Source organism: Neoarius graeffei, chromosome 27 (assembly GCF_027579695.1).
Source record: "Neoarius graeffei isolate fNeoGra1 chromosome 27, fNeoGra1.pri, whole genome shotgun sequence".
NCBI lineage: Eukaryota > Metazoa > Chordata > Actinopteri > Siluriformes > Ariidae > Neoarius > Neoarius graeffei.
In genome coordinates this window covers 41,523,381-41,541,070 of record NC_083595.1, presented here as the reverse complement: position 1 = coordinate 41,541,070, position 17,690 = coordinate 41,523,381, and the positions used below count along the sequence as shown (strand labels likewise).

Here is a 17,690-nt window from a genome sequence, read left to right as displayed (position 1 = left end):
GCACCCTCTTCTTCTACAGCCATTCCTTTGTAGCGTGTGCAGAATGTGGTTTTGCACTGTCTTGCTGAAATATCCCTGGAAAAGATGTCGTCTTGAAGGCAGCATATGTTGCTCCAAAAATCTCAATGTACTTTTCTGCATTAATGCTGCCATCACAGAAGAGCAAGTTAGCTTTGATAAGGGCACTGACACAACACCATACCATGACAGACCCTGGCTTTTGGACATTTCTGGTAAAAGTTTGGATGGTCCATTTTTTCCAAAAAAAAAAGACTTGGAATACTGATTCATCTGACCACAATACACATTTCCACTCTGTGATGGTCAGTCCCAGATGGCTCCAAACCCAGAGAAGTCAACAGCACTTCTGGACACAGTTAACATAAGGCTTTCTTTTTGCACAGTAAAGCTTTAACTGCATTTATTGACAAATTGGAGATTGTCAGCCCATCTTTGTGCCTCAAAAACTAGGCCTTTCCTGGATACTGATTTTGTACCAAATCACCTGTTGACATCACATCATTAATTGTTTTACCTCATTACTAGCCCGAAATTGCCCAACTTGTTTTGGAATGTGTTTCAGGCATTTTGAGTAATTTTAGGGGGGAAAGAATATCTTCTCTCAGCAATCCCATAAAATAACATTAGGTTCCCCTTGGATTGTGCCCTTGTGGTTCTCTTACAGTTATATAACATATGCTAAGTAACATTTGTAAAAGGCTGCTTTTAGGTCATTTTCTAAACCACAAACCAACATATTGGGAATGTTTCGATAACACTCAATATTAAGCAAATTATGTTCATATAAAAATGTTTTCTTGGTTTGAATCCAAAATACTGAAAACACTTTATTATAATGTATTTAAGGGTCAATAAAAATAACTAAACATCAATTAAACAGTTATAAGCCTGTTTAAATGAACTCCCTCACTACAAACCCTCAAGTGCCAAGCACGAGGAGTGAAAAATCAGTACGCATGCGCGAACATCGACGTTTTAAGACATTATTGCTGCTGTGTCTCCGCCTGCTGGACGAACTGGGGAAAAAAAATCTCACACACATACGGTGGTGTTTGAAAGTTTGTGAACCCTTTAGAATTTTCTCTATTTCTGTATAAATATGACCTAAAACATCATCAGATTTTCACACAAGTCCTAAAAGTAGATAAAGAGAACCCAGTTAAACAAATGGGACAAAATATTATACTTGGTCATTTATTTATTTGGGAAAATGATCCAATATTACATATCTGTGAGTGGCAAAAGTATGTGAACCTTTGCTTTCAGTATCTGGTGTGACCCCCTTGTGCAGCAATAACTGAAACTAAACGTTTCCGGTAACTGTTGATCAGTCCTGCACACCGGCTTGGAGGAATTTTAGCCCGTTCCTCCGTACAGAACAGCTTCAACTCTGGGATGTTGGTGGGATTCCTCACATGAACTGCTCGCTTCAGGTCCTTCCACAACATTTCCATTGGATTAAGGTCAGGACTTTGACTTGGCCATTCCAAAACATTAACTTTATTCTTCTTTAACCATTCTTTGGTAGAACGACTTGTGTGCTTAGGGTCGTTGTCTTGCTGCATGACCCACCTTCTCTTGAGATTCAGTTCATGGACAGATGTCCTGACATTTTCCTTTAGAATTCGCTGGTATAATTCAGAATTCATTGTTCCATCAATGATGGCAAGCCATCCTAGCCCAGATGCAGCAAAACAGGCCCAAACCATGATACTACCACCACCATGTTTCACACATGGGATAAGGTTCTTATGCTGGAATGCAGTGTTTTCCTTTCTCCAAACATAATGCTTCTCATTTAAACCAAAAAGTTCTGCTTTGGTCTCATCCATCCACAAAACATTTTTCCAATAGCCTTCTCCATGTGATCTTGTTCATGTGATCTTTAGCAAACTGCAGATGAGCAGCAATGTTCTTTTTGGAGAGCAGTGGCTTTCTCCTTGCAACCCTACCATGCACACCATTGTTGTTCAGCGTTCTCCTGATGGTGGACTCATGAACATTAGCCAATGTGAGAGAGGCCTTCAGTTACTTAGAAGTTACCCTGGGGTCCTTTGTGACCTCGCCGACTAGTACACACCTTGCTCTTGGAGTGATCTTTGTTGGTCAACCACTCCTGGGGAGGGTAACAATGGTCTTGAATTTCCTCCATTTGTACACAATCTGTCTGACTGTGGATTGGTGGAGTCCAAACTCTTTAGAGATGGTTTTGTAACGTTTTCCAGCCTGATGAGCATCAACACCGCTTTTTCTGAGGTCCTCAGAAATCTCCTTTGTTCATGCCATGATACTTCGATAGATCCCTGTTCTTTAAATAAAACAGGGTGCCCACTCACACCTGATTGTCATCCCATTGATTGAAAACACCTGACTCTAATTTCACCTTCAAATTAACTGTTAATCCTAGAGGTTCACATACTTTTGCTACTCACAGATATGTAATATTGGATCATTTTTCTCAATAAATAAATCTCATCTCATTATCTCTAGCCGCTTTATCCTGTTCTACTGGGTTCTCTTTATCTACTTTTAGGACTTGTGTGAAAATCTGATGATGTTTTAGGTCACATTTATGCAGAAATATAGAAAATTCTAAAGGGTTCACAAACTTTCAAACACCACTGGATAACAGATGCAGATTTATTACTGCTCTGGACACTAGGTGGCGATATATATATACACACACACCTTGTTTTCTTCCTTACAAGAACAGCACGAAGAAGAGGAGACGTATGGGTATGGTATGGTATTTATATGCGTTTTATTTTTATTAACTAAATAAGTTTGTTTTATACAATAATTCTGATGGATTATGTTTGCTTAAAATCAGATATTATGAGGGTTCGTGTAGCAAAACATTGTTAGCAGGGCACTTAGCATTGAGCTGTTAGCTGATTAGCATGTTCACTGACTGCACAGAATATACAAAATAATAACCTGAATGCATGTTATTGTCAGCCTTCTATGTTTTATTCCACATATACTTTTCATGTATTTTGCAGAAAGACCTCCAGTTCAGTGCAATGGCGATGATCTGTGTGATTTCTCAGAAGTTTAATGTCTGTGCTGAAATGGAAATCTTGCAGATCCTGTGAGTCTTCAATCCCAGTAAGACACACCAGTATGCACACCAACACCAGTGACAGTTTGGGGACAGGAAGTACTACTGTGCTTTATGCTTACATTTTCGTGCATCCCTGGCCCTGTCCTGAACATTATGGTCTAGTGTTTTCCCTTCTCCTAACACACCTGATCCAGTTAGGGTGACCATTTCCATAACACCAAAAAGGAGGACATTATTTGGACAGGGGGTCTGGGGGCCCTCCCCCAGAAAATTTTGTATTTCTTTGGTATTATGCACTGTAGATGATGATATGTTCAAACTCTTTGCAATTTTACACTGTTGAAATCCTTTCTGATATTGCTCCACTATTTGTTGGCACAGAATTCGGGGGATTGGTGATCCTCTTCCCATCTTTACTTTTGAGAGCTGTTGCCACTCCAAGGCTACGTTTACATTAGACCGTATCTGTCTCGTTTTCTTCGTGGATGCACTGTCTGTTTACATTAAACCGCCTGGAAACGGGAATCCGCCAGCGTCCACGTATTCAATCCAGATCGTGTCAGCTCCGGTGCTGTGTAAACACTGAGAATACGCGGATACGCTGTGCTGAGCTCTAGCTGGCGTCTCATTGGACAACGTCACTGTGACATCCACCTTCCTGATTCGCTGGCGTTGGTCATGTGACGCGACTGCTGAAAACGGCGCGGACTTCCGCCTTGTATCACCTTTCATTAAAGAGTATAAAAGTATGAAAATACTGATGCAAATACTGCCCATTGTGTAGTTATGATTGTCTTTAGGCTTGCCATCCTTCCACTTGCAAGTGGTAAGTGATGTGCGCTGGGATCACACACACAGCGGCTCAGTCCCGAATCACAGCTTGTGCACTTCACTCGCGTGCTCTGTGAGCTGCGCAAGGCCGGAGTGCGCACCCTCCAGAGGGCACTCGCTGTTCAGGGCGGAGTGATTTGGAGCGCAGGATGCCTGCGGAGCCGAGTGTATCCGTGTATTGGTGTTGCTGTGTGCACGCAAATCGTGTATTGGCGTTGCTGTGTGCACACTAATCGTTTTAAAAACGTTAATCTGATGATCCGCTGATACGGTCTAATGTAAACATGGGCTCAGATGCAATTTCCTGCATTCTAATCAATTTTAGGGTGAATAATGGCAAATCCCATCTGATTCATAGCCCTCAAATTTTTATGTAAACCACAGTGGCAAGATTGAGAATGGATTATTTTTATGCAAGTCACTCAAGTTTGGTGAAATCAACATCGCAATTTTGTAGGCTTAAAGATTATGATTGTGGGGGAAAAAGAGTAAGGTCAAAGCATTCATAGTATTTATTATAATTCATGTATTAGCTCTTAATTGGCTAGAACACACAGTATTTATATTTCTTAAAACATTGTGGAGTTAACAAACCACTGAAATTAAACTTAAGGTGCTGAGTACCAAAAAGCACAACATTTGTAGATTCTCAAAGAACAAATAGGCAACATAACCAGCAACATTATAAAACGTTTTAAAGCATTCATAGTATTTATTATAATTCATGTATTAGCTCTTAATTGGCTAGAACACCATATTTGTATTTATTAAAAACATTGTGGAGTAACAAACCACTGAAATTAAACTTAAGGTAGATATAGTAGATGTGCATTTGCACTGTCATCCATATCCTAACAAGTTAAGTTGTGAGCAGCTGGTCTACTGGACAGACTCGTGTTTCCAAGTCCCAGCCAGGGCCAGGGGGGCAGGGCACTCGGCACGCGCCAGGAAGATCATCAAAGGATAGAGCGCAACGCGTTCTAGAACGCAACGCCTCGCGGTGCGGAGTTCGCATTGCATGCCAAAAAACATCGAGCCATAGACCCTTTATTGTAGATTACTAGTGTGCAGCACAGATCTGCAGTTTCCCTGCAAAACGTTATTCTAGAACTCTGCTCTTCCAGTCTGGCAAGTCGATATTATATAATTCCGCTCATCGTCTCTAAAAGGAGGACAAATGTGCGTCCGGCTTGATGCTGCGCCGGACGCCGGACAAGACATTGAAAAGACGGACGGTCCAGCCTAAAACCGGACGTCTGGCCACCCTAGATCCAGTCCATCCTGAGCTGAACTGGGTGTATTAGATTGCAAAAAACACTAAAATGTGCACGACACTAGGCAATCCAGGACCAGAGTTTGGGATCTGTGACATACCAGTTGAAGAATGTGAGGAGAGTGGTGAGGACAGCAGAGAAAATCATTGGGACTTCTCTTCCCTCCATTCAGGACATTGCACCAAGGCGTTGCATGTCTCGAGTCAGAAACCTCATCAGTGACCCCTCATTATGGACTGTTCTGGCCTCTGGAAAGAGGTTCTGCAGCATTAGGTGCAGGACCACCAGGTTCTGTAACAGCTTTTTCCCACAGGCCACCAGACCGCTGAACTCCAAACCCAAACTTCTATTTATAACTTGAACATTCCAAATTCCACAGGTCACTTGTCTGTGCTGAGCCAATTTGCAACGAAATTTCGTTTGGCGTACACTTGTTGCATACTGAATGACAGTGAAGGTTGTCTAAGTCTATTCTATCATACTATTGACTCTACAAGATCAGCACTCTCTCTGCAGGCAGACATACAGTGCTCAGCGTAAATGTGTACACCCCCCCCTTTGAAAAGTAACATCTCATGTCATTATCTCTAGCCGCTTTATCCTGTTCTACAGGGTCGCAGGCAAGCTGGAGCCTATCCCAGCTGACTACGGGCGAAAGGCGGGGTACACCCTGGACAAGTCGCCAGGTCATCACAGGGCTGACACACAGACACAGACAACCATTCACACCTACGGTCAATTTAGAGTCACCAGTTAACCTAACCTGCATGTCTTTGGACTGTGGGGGAAACCGGAGCACCCGGAGGAAACCCACGCGGACACGGGGAGAACATGCAAACTCTGCACAGAAAGGCCCTCGCCGGCCGCGGGGCTCGAACCCGGACCTTCTTGCTGTGAGGCGACAGCGCTAACCACTACACCACCGTGCCACCCTGAAAAGTAATTTAGTGACCATTTAGACACCATTTAGTGACCATCCTCTTGAATTGCTGATTTTAATTTAAGCAAGACAGAAAGGTACATGATAAGAAAATACATGAACTGGACCAACTGGTGAGATCAGTTTCTCTCAAGTTCAAACATGACATAATTTGGATATTCATAAGCATGTTTAAATATATTTAGAAGAGCAATAAAAACTTGCTGCCATCTGAATTGTAGAACTTTACATGTTCAACTGAATAATGGAAAATACCCCAGCATTTACGGTAAATCTGTATCTGTGAGTCACACTGAGGTCATGAAACTAGAGTCACATGACAATGACTATAGTCTACAGGCATTAACTATTATAAAAGGTACTCAAGTAGACTACACTGTAATTAGATAAATGTTCCTGGTATTTATTATTACTGCATTATTTGCAAGCAGGTTTATACCCCAGAGTTGGCAACACTGACTGATCTAGGACAGAGCTGATTCTAATTTTGCCACTCCTTAAACTACACATTAAAATCTGGTCACAAGTAGATCACAAGAGACAGAGAGACATTCACATCAGACATGTCTTGAATGCGTTTTACGTGGCCACATGAGGTGATTTCATAAATATCACTAACTGGACCTTCAGTGTTTTTGGCAAAGGCACATATTAACATACTGTACTACACAAATTTTTTCATCAGGCCAGTTTTAATTCTACTTTGTTACATTCAGCCATTTTCTTCACACACACAACTCAGGGGAACCATCCGGGCCTTCTAGGCCTTCAAAGAAGGCCCAAACATATCAGCATTTCTCCCTCATCCCGTTCTCATTATCTCTAGCCGCTTTATCCTGTTCTACAGGGTCGCAGGCAAGCTGGAGCCTATCCCAGCTGACAACGGGCGAAAGGCGGGGTACACCCTGGACAAGTCGCCAGGTCATCACAGGGCTGACACATAGACACAGACAACCATTCACACCTACGGTCAATTTAGAGTCACCAGTTAACCTAACCTGCATGTCTTTGGACTGTGGGGGAAACCGGAGCACCCGGAGGAAACCCACGCGGACACGGGGAGAACATGCAAACTCTGCACAGAAAGGCCCTCGCCGGCTGCGGGGCTCGAACCCGGACCTTCTTGCTGTGAGGCGACAGCGCTAACCACTACACCACCGTGCCGCCCTGAAAAGTAACATTTTAAACAATATCTCAATGAACACAAACAATTTCCAAAATGTTGACAAGGCAAAGTTTAATATAACATCTGTTTAACTTATAACGTGAAAGTAAGGTTAATAATATAACTTAGATTACACATTTTTTCAGTTTTACTCAAATTAGGGTGGTGCAAAAATGGAGTACACCCCACAACAAAAACTACTACATCTAGTACTTTGTATGGCCTCCATGATTTTTAATGACAGCACCAAGTCTTCTAGGCATGGAATGAACAAGTTGGCGACATTTTGCAACATCAATCTTTTTCCATTCTTCAACAACGACCTCTTTTAGTGACTGGATGCTGGATGGAGAGTGATGCTCAACTTGTCTCTTCAGAATTCCCCATAGGTGTTCGATTGGGTTCAGATCAGGAGACATACTTGGCCACTGAATCACTTTCACCCCGTTCTTCTTCAGAAATCCAACAGTGGCCTTAGATGTGTGTTTAGTCATGTTGGAAAAGTGCACAATGACCAAGGGCACGGAGTGATGGTAACATCTTCTCTTTCAGTATAGAGCAATACATCTGTGAATTCATGATGCCATCAATGAAATGCAGCTCCCCGACACCAGCAGCACTCATGCAGCCCCACATAAGGACACTGCCACCACCATGTTTCACTGTAGGCACCATGCATTTTTCTTTGTATTCCTCACCTTTGCGACGCCGTACAGTTTTGAAGCCATCAGTTCCAAAAACATTTATCTTGGTCTCATCAGTCCAGAGTATAGAGTCCCAGTAGTCTTCATCTTTGTCAGCATGGGCCCTGGCAAACTCTAGGCGGGCTTTTTTGTGCCTGGGCTTCTTTTGTGGACGGCATCCATGCATGCCATTCCTCTGCAGTGTACGCAGTATTGTATCATGGGAAATAGTCACCCCAGTTTGGCTTTCTACTTCTTTAGATAACTGCAGTGAACTTGCATGCCAATTTTCTTCAACCCTTCTCATCAGAAGACGCTCCTGTCGAGGTGTCAACTTCCGTGGACGACCTGGACGTCTCTGTGAGATGGTTGGAGTTCCATCTTTCTTAAATTTTTGTACCACTTTTGCTACAGTATTCTGACTGATAAGTAAAGCTTTGCTGATCATCTTGTAGCCTTCAACTTTGTGGGGGGAATTCTGAAGAGACAAGTTGAGCATCACTCTCCATCCAGCATCCAGTCACTAAAAGAGGTCGTTGTTGAAGAATGGAAAAAGATTGATGTTGCAAAATGTCGCCAACTTGTTCATTCCATGCCTAGAAGACTTGGTGCTGCCATTAAAAATCATGGAGGCCATACAAAGTACTAGATGTAGTAGTTTTTGTTGTGGGGTGTACTCCATTTTTGCACCACCCTAATTTGAGTAAAACTGAAAAAATGTGTAATCTAAGTTTATATTATTAATCTTACTTTCACGTTATAAGTTAAACAGATGTTATATTAAACTTTGTCTTGTCAACATTTTGGAAATTGTTTGTGTTCATTGAGATATTGTTTTAAAATGTTACTTTTCAAAGGGGGTGTACTCATTTACGCTGAGCACTGTTGACTCGTTACATAATTGGAGTCTAGACCATGGAATGAAATTCAGTACTTCAAAGTGTTTTTTTACAAATGTCTAGGAAGAAAAAAAAACCCATCAAGCAAACATACCACCTGGATGGGCAGGTCCTTGAATCTGCAACTCAGACAACAGATCTCGGTGTACTTGTGACCAAGGGTCTATCATGGGGAACTCGGATCAAGCACGTGTGCAAAGGTTAACAAATTTATTAGGGCTTGTGAAGCGTGTCTGCTGGGACATGCGTGATACTGCGACAAGGCAGCTCCTCTACTGTACCTTATGGCCCTTTTCCACTACCCTTTTTCAGCTCGCTTCAGCTCACTTCAGCCCGACACGGCTCGCGTTTCGACTACCAAAAAACAGCACGACTCAGCTCGCTTCAGCCCTGCTTAGCCCCTAAAACTCGCACCGTTTTGGAGTGGGGCTGAAGCGAGCCAAAGCGAGCCGAGTGAGGCTGGGGGCGTGAGCAGACACTCCCCTGTGCACTGATTGGTGAGGAGGAGTGTCCTCACATGCCCACACACGCCCCGCGAGCATGCTGGGATCTGTAAACACCGCAAACCCGGAAGGAGAAGAATTACGAGAATTTCTGAAGCCTTATGCGCCTCGCCTCATCTATACGCTCTTGCCAGTATCTGTTCGCGTTGTCGGTGACAACAAGCCACAGAACCAAGACCAGCAACACTAACGACTCCATGTCCTCCATGTTTATTGTTTACTATTCTGGTCGTGAGACTACTGCTTAAAAGATTACTGATGTCACTGTTTGCGCTGCCTAACGACATCACGTGACGTCCACCCACTTTCGCTAACTCCACCCAATGTGTCCACCCACTTCCAGCCAGCACGGTTCAGCGCGGTTGTAGTCGAAATGCAACTCCAACAGCCCCACTCAGCTCGACTCAGCCCAACTCAGCACGGCACGGCTCAGCCCGACTCAGCACGGCACGGCTCAGCCGCGTTTGTAGTGGAAAAGTTGCATTAGTGAGGCCCTGCCTTGAATATGCATGTAACTTATGGTCACCATACACAGTAAAGCACAAAGCTCTAATGGAGAACATTCAGAGACGTGCAACCAAGTTTATTTTAAATTACCCTCCCTGTGATGTCTGCTACATAGAAAGACTTAAATCTCTGAAACTTTTACCGTTGGAACATAGGTGTGAGATTAATGACTTGATACTGTTTTACAAGATTCGGTCTGGCACTACTGCAAATTTTTCCAGCTTGCCAATTCCTGCTACATCTTGCTATTTCATTCGGAACCTTGATGCTGCTAACTACCGTCCTCTTTCCAGTCATAAACAGAACTACTTTCGGGAATCTTATTTCCCAAGAACTGTTAAACTATGGAATACCCTTTCTTCAAACATTAAGAACGCAACCAGTTTAACTGTATTTAAGAGTCGACTTCATACTTTGAAAAGCTACCTACTGTACATACCGGCCACCGTAGTCAGTTATCTATCTTATTAATAATAGGATATTAGAAACTTTTTCATTGTTTAAGCATTACATGCATACAGTTGTGTTCAAAATAATAGCAGTGTGTTTAAAAACGTGAATAAAGCTCAAAATCCTTATAATAGTTTTTATTTCCATGCATTGGGAACAATGCACATTATATTCTACATCAAAACATGAAGAAAAATGTATCAATATTTTAATTACTTTACAGAAAATGAAGAAAAATGAACATTGGGCTGTTCAAAAAAATAGCAGTGTCTGCATTTTTCATTACAAACTCCAAATATTTACTGTATAAACTGAAAAAATCTTAAGGATTTAGTATTCCTGTGAATCACTAAACTAATATTTAGTTGTATAACCACGGTTTCTGAGAACTTCTGGCACCTGTGAACAGGTATTCCAGCCCAGGATGATTTGACAACATTCCACAATTCCTCTGCATTTCTTGGTTTTGCCTCAGAAACAGCATTTTTGATGTCACCCCACAAGTTTTCTATCGGATTAAGGTCCGGGGATTGGGCTGGCCACTCCATAACTTTCATTTTGTTGGTCTTGAACCCTGATGCTGCTCGCTTACTGGTGTGTTTGGGGTCGTTGTCTTGTTGAAACACCCATTTCAAGGGCATTTCCTCTTCAGCATAAGGCAACATGACCTCCTCAAGTATTTTGATATATGCAAACTGATCCATGATCCCTGGTATGCGATAAATGGGCCCAACATCATTAGTCTGGCTAACGCGACTGCAAAGCTCTACGAGCTATTGGTCTGGCCAAGATATTAAGCCCAACCGTTTCCCAAAGTGCGTGGTTGACCCGCCTCCCTGAAATGCCTCAGTTTGCTACTGGTCGAAGCCAGAAAAGGCTGTGACGAAGCTTAAACCAATCACATCACTCTTTCCTCTGACGTATGTGACGCGACGATAGGATTCTCGCTGAGAACCATTGATTTGGCTACTAGCGGGGCTAACTGGTAGATTAAACTCTCATCGAAGCCGGTCGGGAGCAAGGCGAAAACGTCCTTCCTTTCAATAAATACCTCCAGGGCTGCTCTTTGCTCCGTTTTCAATGAGAACTTCCCGTTGAATGCTTTCAATACAGCATGATTCTGTAAACAATCTATGGCTTCCGGTCGCAGTTCTACTACGTCACTGCCTTGAACACGCCTCTACCCAGGGCCGTTGGAGATGCTCAAAGTTGATTGGTTCCCGATTTTTCCGGAGCTTGGAAGAGCTGTAGATAGCTTGCCTGGCCAGACTAAGCTCGCAACAGGCCCTCATGTTGCGTCACGCTTAGGATGGGCGGGCCCAGGCTACAACATCATAGTAAGAGAAACATTCCCATATCATGATGCTTGCACCACCATGCTTCACTGTCTTCAGAGTGTACTGTGGCTTGAATTCAGTGTTTGGGGGTCGTCTGAAAAACTGTCTTGGACCCAAAAAGAACAATTTTACTTTCATCAGTCCACAAAATGTTTTTCCATTTCTCTTTAGGCCAGTCGATGTGTTCTTTGGCAAACTGTATCCTCTTCAGCACGTCTTTTTTTTTTTTTTAACAGTGGAACTTTGCGGGAGTTTCTTGCCGATAGATTAGCTTCACACAGGCATCTTCTAATTGTCACAGTACTCACAGGTAACTTCAGACCGTCTTTGATCACCCTGGAGCTGATCATTGGCTGAGTCTTTGCCATTCTGGCTATTCTTCGATCCATTCGAATAGTAGTCTTCTGTTTTCTTCCACGTCTCTCTGGCTTTGCTGTCCATTTTAAAGCCCTGGAGATCATTTTAGCTGAGCAGCCCATCATTTTCTGCACTTCTTTACAGTATACGTTTTACCTCTCCAATCAACGTTTTAATCAAAGCACGCTGTTCTTCTGAACAATGTCTGGAACGACCCATGTTTCTCAGGTTTTCAGAGAGAAATGGATGTACAACATGTGCTGGCTTCATCCTTAAATTAGGGCCACCTGACTGACATCTGTTTTTTCACAGAATGAATGATCTCACTAATTAAACTCCACACTGCTATTATTTTGAACACGCCCCTTTCACTTAATTATTCGATTACACAGACTCAGGAGCATGCATATCATGAATGTTGGGTCTGTTGGTTTTCTATGACTCCACTACACCTACTGGTAAATTATTTGCCATGTAGTAATATAATTTCCACCAAAAACAGTGATTGATCTGGTTAGTCGTGTTGGACTGCTATTATTTTGAACACAAGTGTACATGATTTATTTTCATAGTTTATCAGCAACAATATTTTTTTTTTTTTTGTATTTGTGCAAGGGAAAATTGTCAATTGGGACTATCCGTCCTATAATTTTCACCTGTCAATCAGCTTTGTATGGATTTATGACAAACTCTGTTTAAACTAAACTACTCACACCCTGTTTTTCTGATTCATACAGAAGTGGCTGTTGGAGACCATTAGTAAAGGTAAGCACCCCTGATTTATCATATGATGTCTGGTCTTGGAGGGATTACATCAACTGACACGCTTTCTGTAGCCACTGAAGAAGATAGAGACAGCAATGTAATCAGTATGGATAAATATATATTATATGGACCGGAGTGTTTTACTGGGAAATACGCCACTCGTATACAAGCTACAACTGGGACGTGGAGAACCAAAACCATGACAAATCTCCATATATCGCTCATGAGGAAATCGATGAATTGTTTTGATAAATTTGGGTACTTTTTGTTTGTGAATGTGTCGATATAATAAAATGAAAATCACTTATTGGCTTGAAGATATGAAGTTTATCTTCTCATGTTGGAAAAACTCACATTCTTCATACGAGATACATCGCAGATCTGTGATTGTGACATTTAAATAATATTGGCTGGCTTTTTTTTTTTTTTAACCTCTGCCAAGGAGGTTATGATTTCAGTAGTGTTTGTTGGTTTGTCTGTTAGGAACATTACAGAAAAAGTAATGAACGGATTGCTCTGAAATTTTTTCCAGAGGTGTGACTGGGCACAAGTAACAATCCATTAAATTTTGGTGGTGATCCAGATCACCTTCTGGATCCCGGATTTTTTTAAAGGATTAATTTTTTCCCCATTGAAATGAATGGGGCGGCATGGTGGTGTAGTGGTTAGCGCTGTCGCCTCACAGCAAGAAGGTCCGGGTTTGAGCCCCGTGGCCGGCGAGGGCCTTTCTGTGCGGAGTTTGCATGTTCTCCCCGTGTCCGCGTGGGTTTCCTCCGGGTGCTCCGGTTTCCCCCACAGTCCAAAGACATGCAGGTTAGGTTAACTGGTGACTCTAAATTGACCGTAGGTGTGAATGTGAGTGTGAATGGTTGTCTGTGTCTATGTGTCAGCCCTGTGATGACCTGGTGACTTGTCCAGGGTTTACCCCGCCTTTCGCCCGTAGTCAGCTGGGATAGGCTCCAGCTTGCCTGCGACCCTGTAGAACAGGATAAAGCGGCTAGAGATAATGAGATGAGATGAAGTGAATGGGCGCGTGACGCAAAAAACAGTTTTTCCTTCTGTAGGCCAAACCGTAAGGTGTAAAGTCATGAAACTTGGTACACTGATAGAGGAGTGGACTCTGATTGATTTAATCAAGTTTCATGTTGGTACGTCCCACGCTCTAGCGCCACCAACTGATCAGTCTTACATGCATTCATGCACGTAACTTTTGATCTGTATGTCCGATTTTCATAAGTCTGGTGCCGTTATAATCCTTGGAGCTAGACGGTTCCATTGCACCCTATGACATCATTCTCCGCCTCATTAGATTTTCCGCCATTTTGAATTTTGTCCAAAGTGAAGGTAGAGTGACCCTGGTCGCATGTTTTGTCCGATCATCACGAAACGTGGTACACATGATCTCCCGTCCATGCCTAATGAATGATATTCGTTTCGCTCTCATATGTCGAAGCGTTCGCCCGTGGCAGCCAATCAAAATCGATGGCGAAGCCACCAAACAGGAAGTGAGCTCATATCACGGAAACGCTTTGACATATCAAGACCATATTTAGTGGCACGACTTTGGACACCATCCAAACTACCCTCATCAAATATGGTGTCATTTGGCCACTAGGGGGCGTCACAATTAGCAAAAACGTATTTTGGCTGATATCTCAGAAACGCTTTGACATATCAAGACTATTTGTTGAGATGACTTTCGGCACCAGTTCATGTACCCTCATCAAATTGTGTCATTTGGCCACTAGGGGGCGCCACAATGAGCAAAACCGTGTTTTGGGTCATATCTCTTTACGGATTTAGAATTGCATCTAAATTTCCATGTTGGTGATGCTCTGGGATGTCCCTGTAAAGAACCTAGCCAGCCTGTCATCTCCGCATGAGAATCCGCCTTGTGTCTCGGCAGAGATTCTTGGCGGAGGTCTGCGCTCTCAGAGTGCTTTTCTAGTTCATGGTATATCAGATGTATATTCCATTCAGCTAGCATGATACTAAACTTGTCTTCGACTCCTTCATTATCATGCTAGCTGAATGGAATATCTAATATACCACGAAAAAAATCCAGCCATTATTATTATTTATTATTATTATTATACATTCCTTTTGGGTGTTCAGCGTGTCTTTTTTTTTTTTTTTTCCAAAATTCTCTCAAAATCTTCCGTATTTAACAAAGCAAACCTGGCAGCCATGTTTGTTTACAAATTGTCAGTCACTCGCTAGCCCGGAAGTTTTACGTCTCCGACGTGTGACGTCATGTTGTCTTGACAACCATCCAATATCATAAACCATATTCGACGCTCATTCTCCGTTGGCTAGAGTGACGTAATACACGTAGGAAAAGCGATATACTAACAATATTGCATGCTTTCAAACCAAATGAATGAAATCTGCTAGAAGGGAATAAAACACATCTTTTTATTCCTTGGAAAAAGTGTCCTGTGTGGATAATTATTCTTGATATTTCACTCCGATGACATCACTCCCAGTGTTTTCCTGCTGACTAGACGCGTGTTGTCAAAATGGCGAACCGGTTCAAAATGAACATTCTTTTGATTAACTTGTGTAATTTTTTTTTTTTTGGTAGATGTGTCCTTATAAAGAATATTACACGGTGGTGCAAAGATATGAAGTTCATCTCTTGCTGAAAAATATCACTCATTTGTTACGCCCACTCATATATAAAATATATTTGTGTGTGTATGTTCACTACTCGAAGATAAACTTCATATTTTTGCGCAACCGTGTAATATTCTCTGTATATTTCTTGTTGTAAAATAAGTAAAGCCTATGATCATGACTTTCAAAACAGTTACTAATCATAGCATGCTAAAACAATGTTTTCGTATATCCCAGTAATTGATGTTATCTACTATTTAATATCTTTATCAGATATTAATATCTTTTTCACAGGAGCTTCATTTGTTAGTTCGGACAGTTCCAGCTTTTGACGCTGCCCCTTGACCTCTGAATATATCTGCACTATGAGTAAGCCAAAGGGCAGAGATGACACACCGAACAGTCTGTCCAATCGAGATGCCGTTGACTTGCCTGATGATGCCTCTTTGAGCGACTCTGATCCTGATGAGCCCTCCCAGCCCCTCACCAGAAAGGTTGAGGAATTGTCTTCTTCCTCTGAAGAGGAAAATGTTCAGCATGGCAGTGATGTACCTCAAGGAACTACCATGTTCAAGTTGACCGGTGGGAGTTTTGGCTTCTCATTCCGCAGCAAAAACATCTTTGATCAGCTGGATGGTGCTCTGAAGTTTACTTCAAGTCAGCTGGCTGAAGACAACGTTGTCGATGGTACATTTGCTCGTCCTGCTCCGCCATCACCCCCTAGGAAACTTCGAGAACCAGAGAGAACCAAGAAAGCTTCATCAACCAAAACAGTACCAGACTACCTGCTTCACCCTGAGCGGTGGACACGGTATGACCTGGATGATGTTCCTGAGACAAGTGACAGGAAAAACAGCCAAGTGGCTCATGAATTCATACAGGGTCTCCAGAACCGTAGGAGATCCCAAGAAGCTACTGCAAGTTCTTTTAGCCCAGCTTTCAACCAGGACCACAGCAGCAGCTCTGAGCACAAGATTATCTTCTCTAAGCCCAGCCAGTCCTCCAAAGATGAAGGCCAGAATGTGCACAAGGTGGACCAGGTAAAGACAAAAGAGGTTGGTTTAGTTCACTTGGATGACGAACAGGAGGAAGATGAAGAAGAAAAAGAAGGGGGGAAAATGCCCTCTCTTCACCAGAACCTTTCGCTGGATGGCAAGGAAAAGAAAAGAAAGTTGTTAGACGAAGGCAGTGATGACGAAGAAGGAAAGGGGAGTAATGTTACTTTCAGTAGCGGGAGAAAAGTGAACCGCAAGAACTTCCGCAAGGCAGTTCAGGAAGAGGACTAAAAACTTTTGAGTGCATGCATATGCCCAATCTTTATCTCTTCTGTGAAATATAATCAGCTCTTACCCTGTGAGAGCTCTATAATCCACTCTTACCCTTACTCTCTGTGATTTGATCAAGTATTTTTAATGTGTTGGTGGTAAAAGCAACAGTCAGTACCAGAGATGAGATTCTATTACATGTTTCTGCATCTTTTGCAATGTTTTTCATTGTGTCTTTTTTATTTTTTGTGTGTAAAACAGTATTGTAAAGTAAAGAATGGATTACAAAAAAACAAAAACTTAGCTCATCTATAAACCATTTTTAATAAATAAGTTGCTTTCAGATTTTGTAGACTGAAATCATATATTAAACAGTTTTCTCTTGACGTTTGGAGAATAAAGAAGCTGATAACAGCTTTGCATAGTTGCTTGGACGAGTCCTGTTTTGTCCTGCTGAAAGCAGAGTTGCAGTTTAACCCTCCTTTAAAAAAAAAGGGGGGGAGCCTTAAAATCCAGCTTAGATTACACCCAGGTGTGGCATTTACGGACCATTTCCCAGCGTCGATTCCTTGCGCTATCGCATCTGATAACATCTACACCAGGCTGGACTCTGTCTCCTCTGAATCTTTCCTCATTTGCCATTTTATCAGTTACGTGTACATATCCAGTTAATGACTTTCTCACTTGTTCCTAGGTACAATTTGCCAGTCCCAGTTTACCTGGCAAGAAATAGATTTAGAGTTCCATGGATCAGTTGTTATTTGGATGGTAAATGATTCTCAGCACAGCAGCCATGCTAGAACACCACCTCAATGCTAATGTTCTTGAAACGCTCATATCACTGTGACATTTACTATGCTGCCATATTAGTGCCGTAGGTGCTGACAAAATGTGCACAGCAGCAGATGATTTACAGTATTATGTATGTATTGATGCAACCTATATAGTGGTCTTGATTACTACTACTGCAACGAGGACTTTGCTTGGCATCCACTGGTACGAGTTTTCCAATC

The 17,690-nt window shown here is 42.3% G+C and overlaps 1 protein-coding gene across 3 annotated transcripts; it reads left to right on the top strand.

The window, feature by feature from the left end:
• The first annotated feature begins 2,686 nt into the window (after positions 1 to 2,686).
• tssc4 (tumor suppressing subtransferable candidate 4) lies at positions 2,687 to 17,020 on the top strand. Of its 3 annotated transcripts, none has more exons than XM_060911229.1 (4): positions 2,687 to 2,757; positions 3,024 to 3,112; positions 12,769 to 12,796; positions 15,707 to 17,020. In XM_060911229.1, the coding sequence occupies exon 4, from the start codon at positions 15,778 to 15,780 to the stop codon at positions 16,696 to 16,698; it is 921 nt and encodes a 306-aa protein (XP_060767212.1). In that variant the 5' UTR covers positions 2,687 to 2,757; positions 3,024 to 3,112; positions 12,769 to 12,796; positions 15,707 to 15,777; the 3' UTR covers positions 16,699 to 17,020. The 3 variants fall into 3 exon arrangements, with proteins under 3 accessions (XP_060767212.1, XP_060767210.1, XP_060767211.1); XM_060911227.1 differs by having other exon boundaries at positions 3,024 to 3,129; XM_060911228.1 differs by having other exon boundaries at positions 2,689 to 2,762; positions 3,024 to 3,129.
• Positions 17,021 to 17,690: the final 670 nt, after the last annotated feature.

Bases quoted from the DNA above. Each gene is read 5' to 3' on its own strand.
- tssc4 (XM_060911229.1), top strand. From the start codon at position 15,778: ATGAGTAAGCCAAAGGGCAGAGATGACACACCGAACAGTCTGTCCAAT.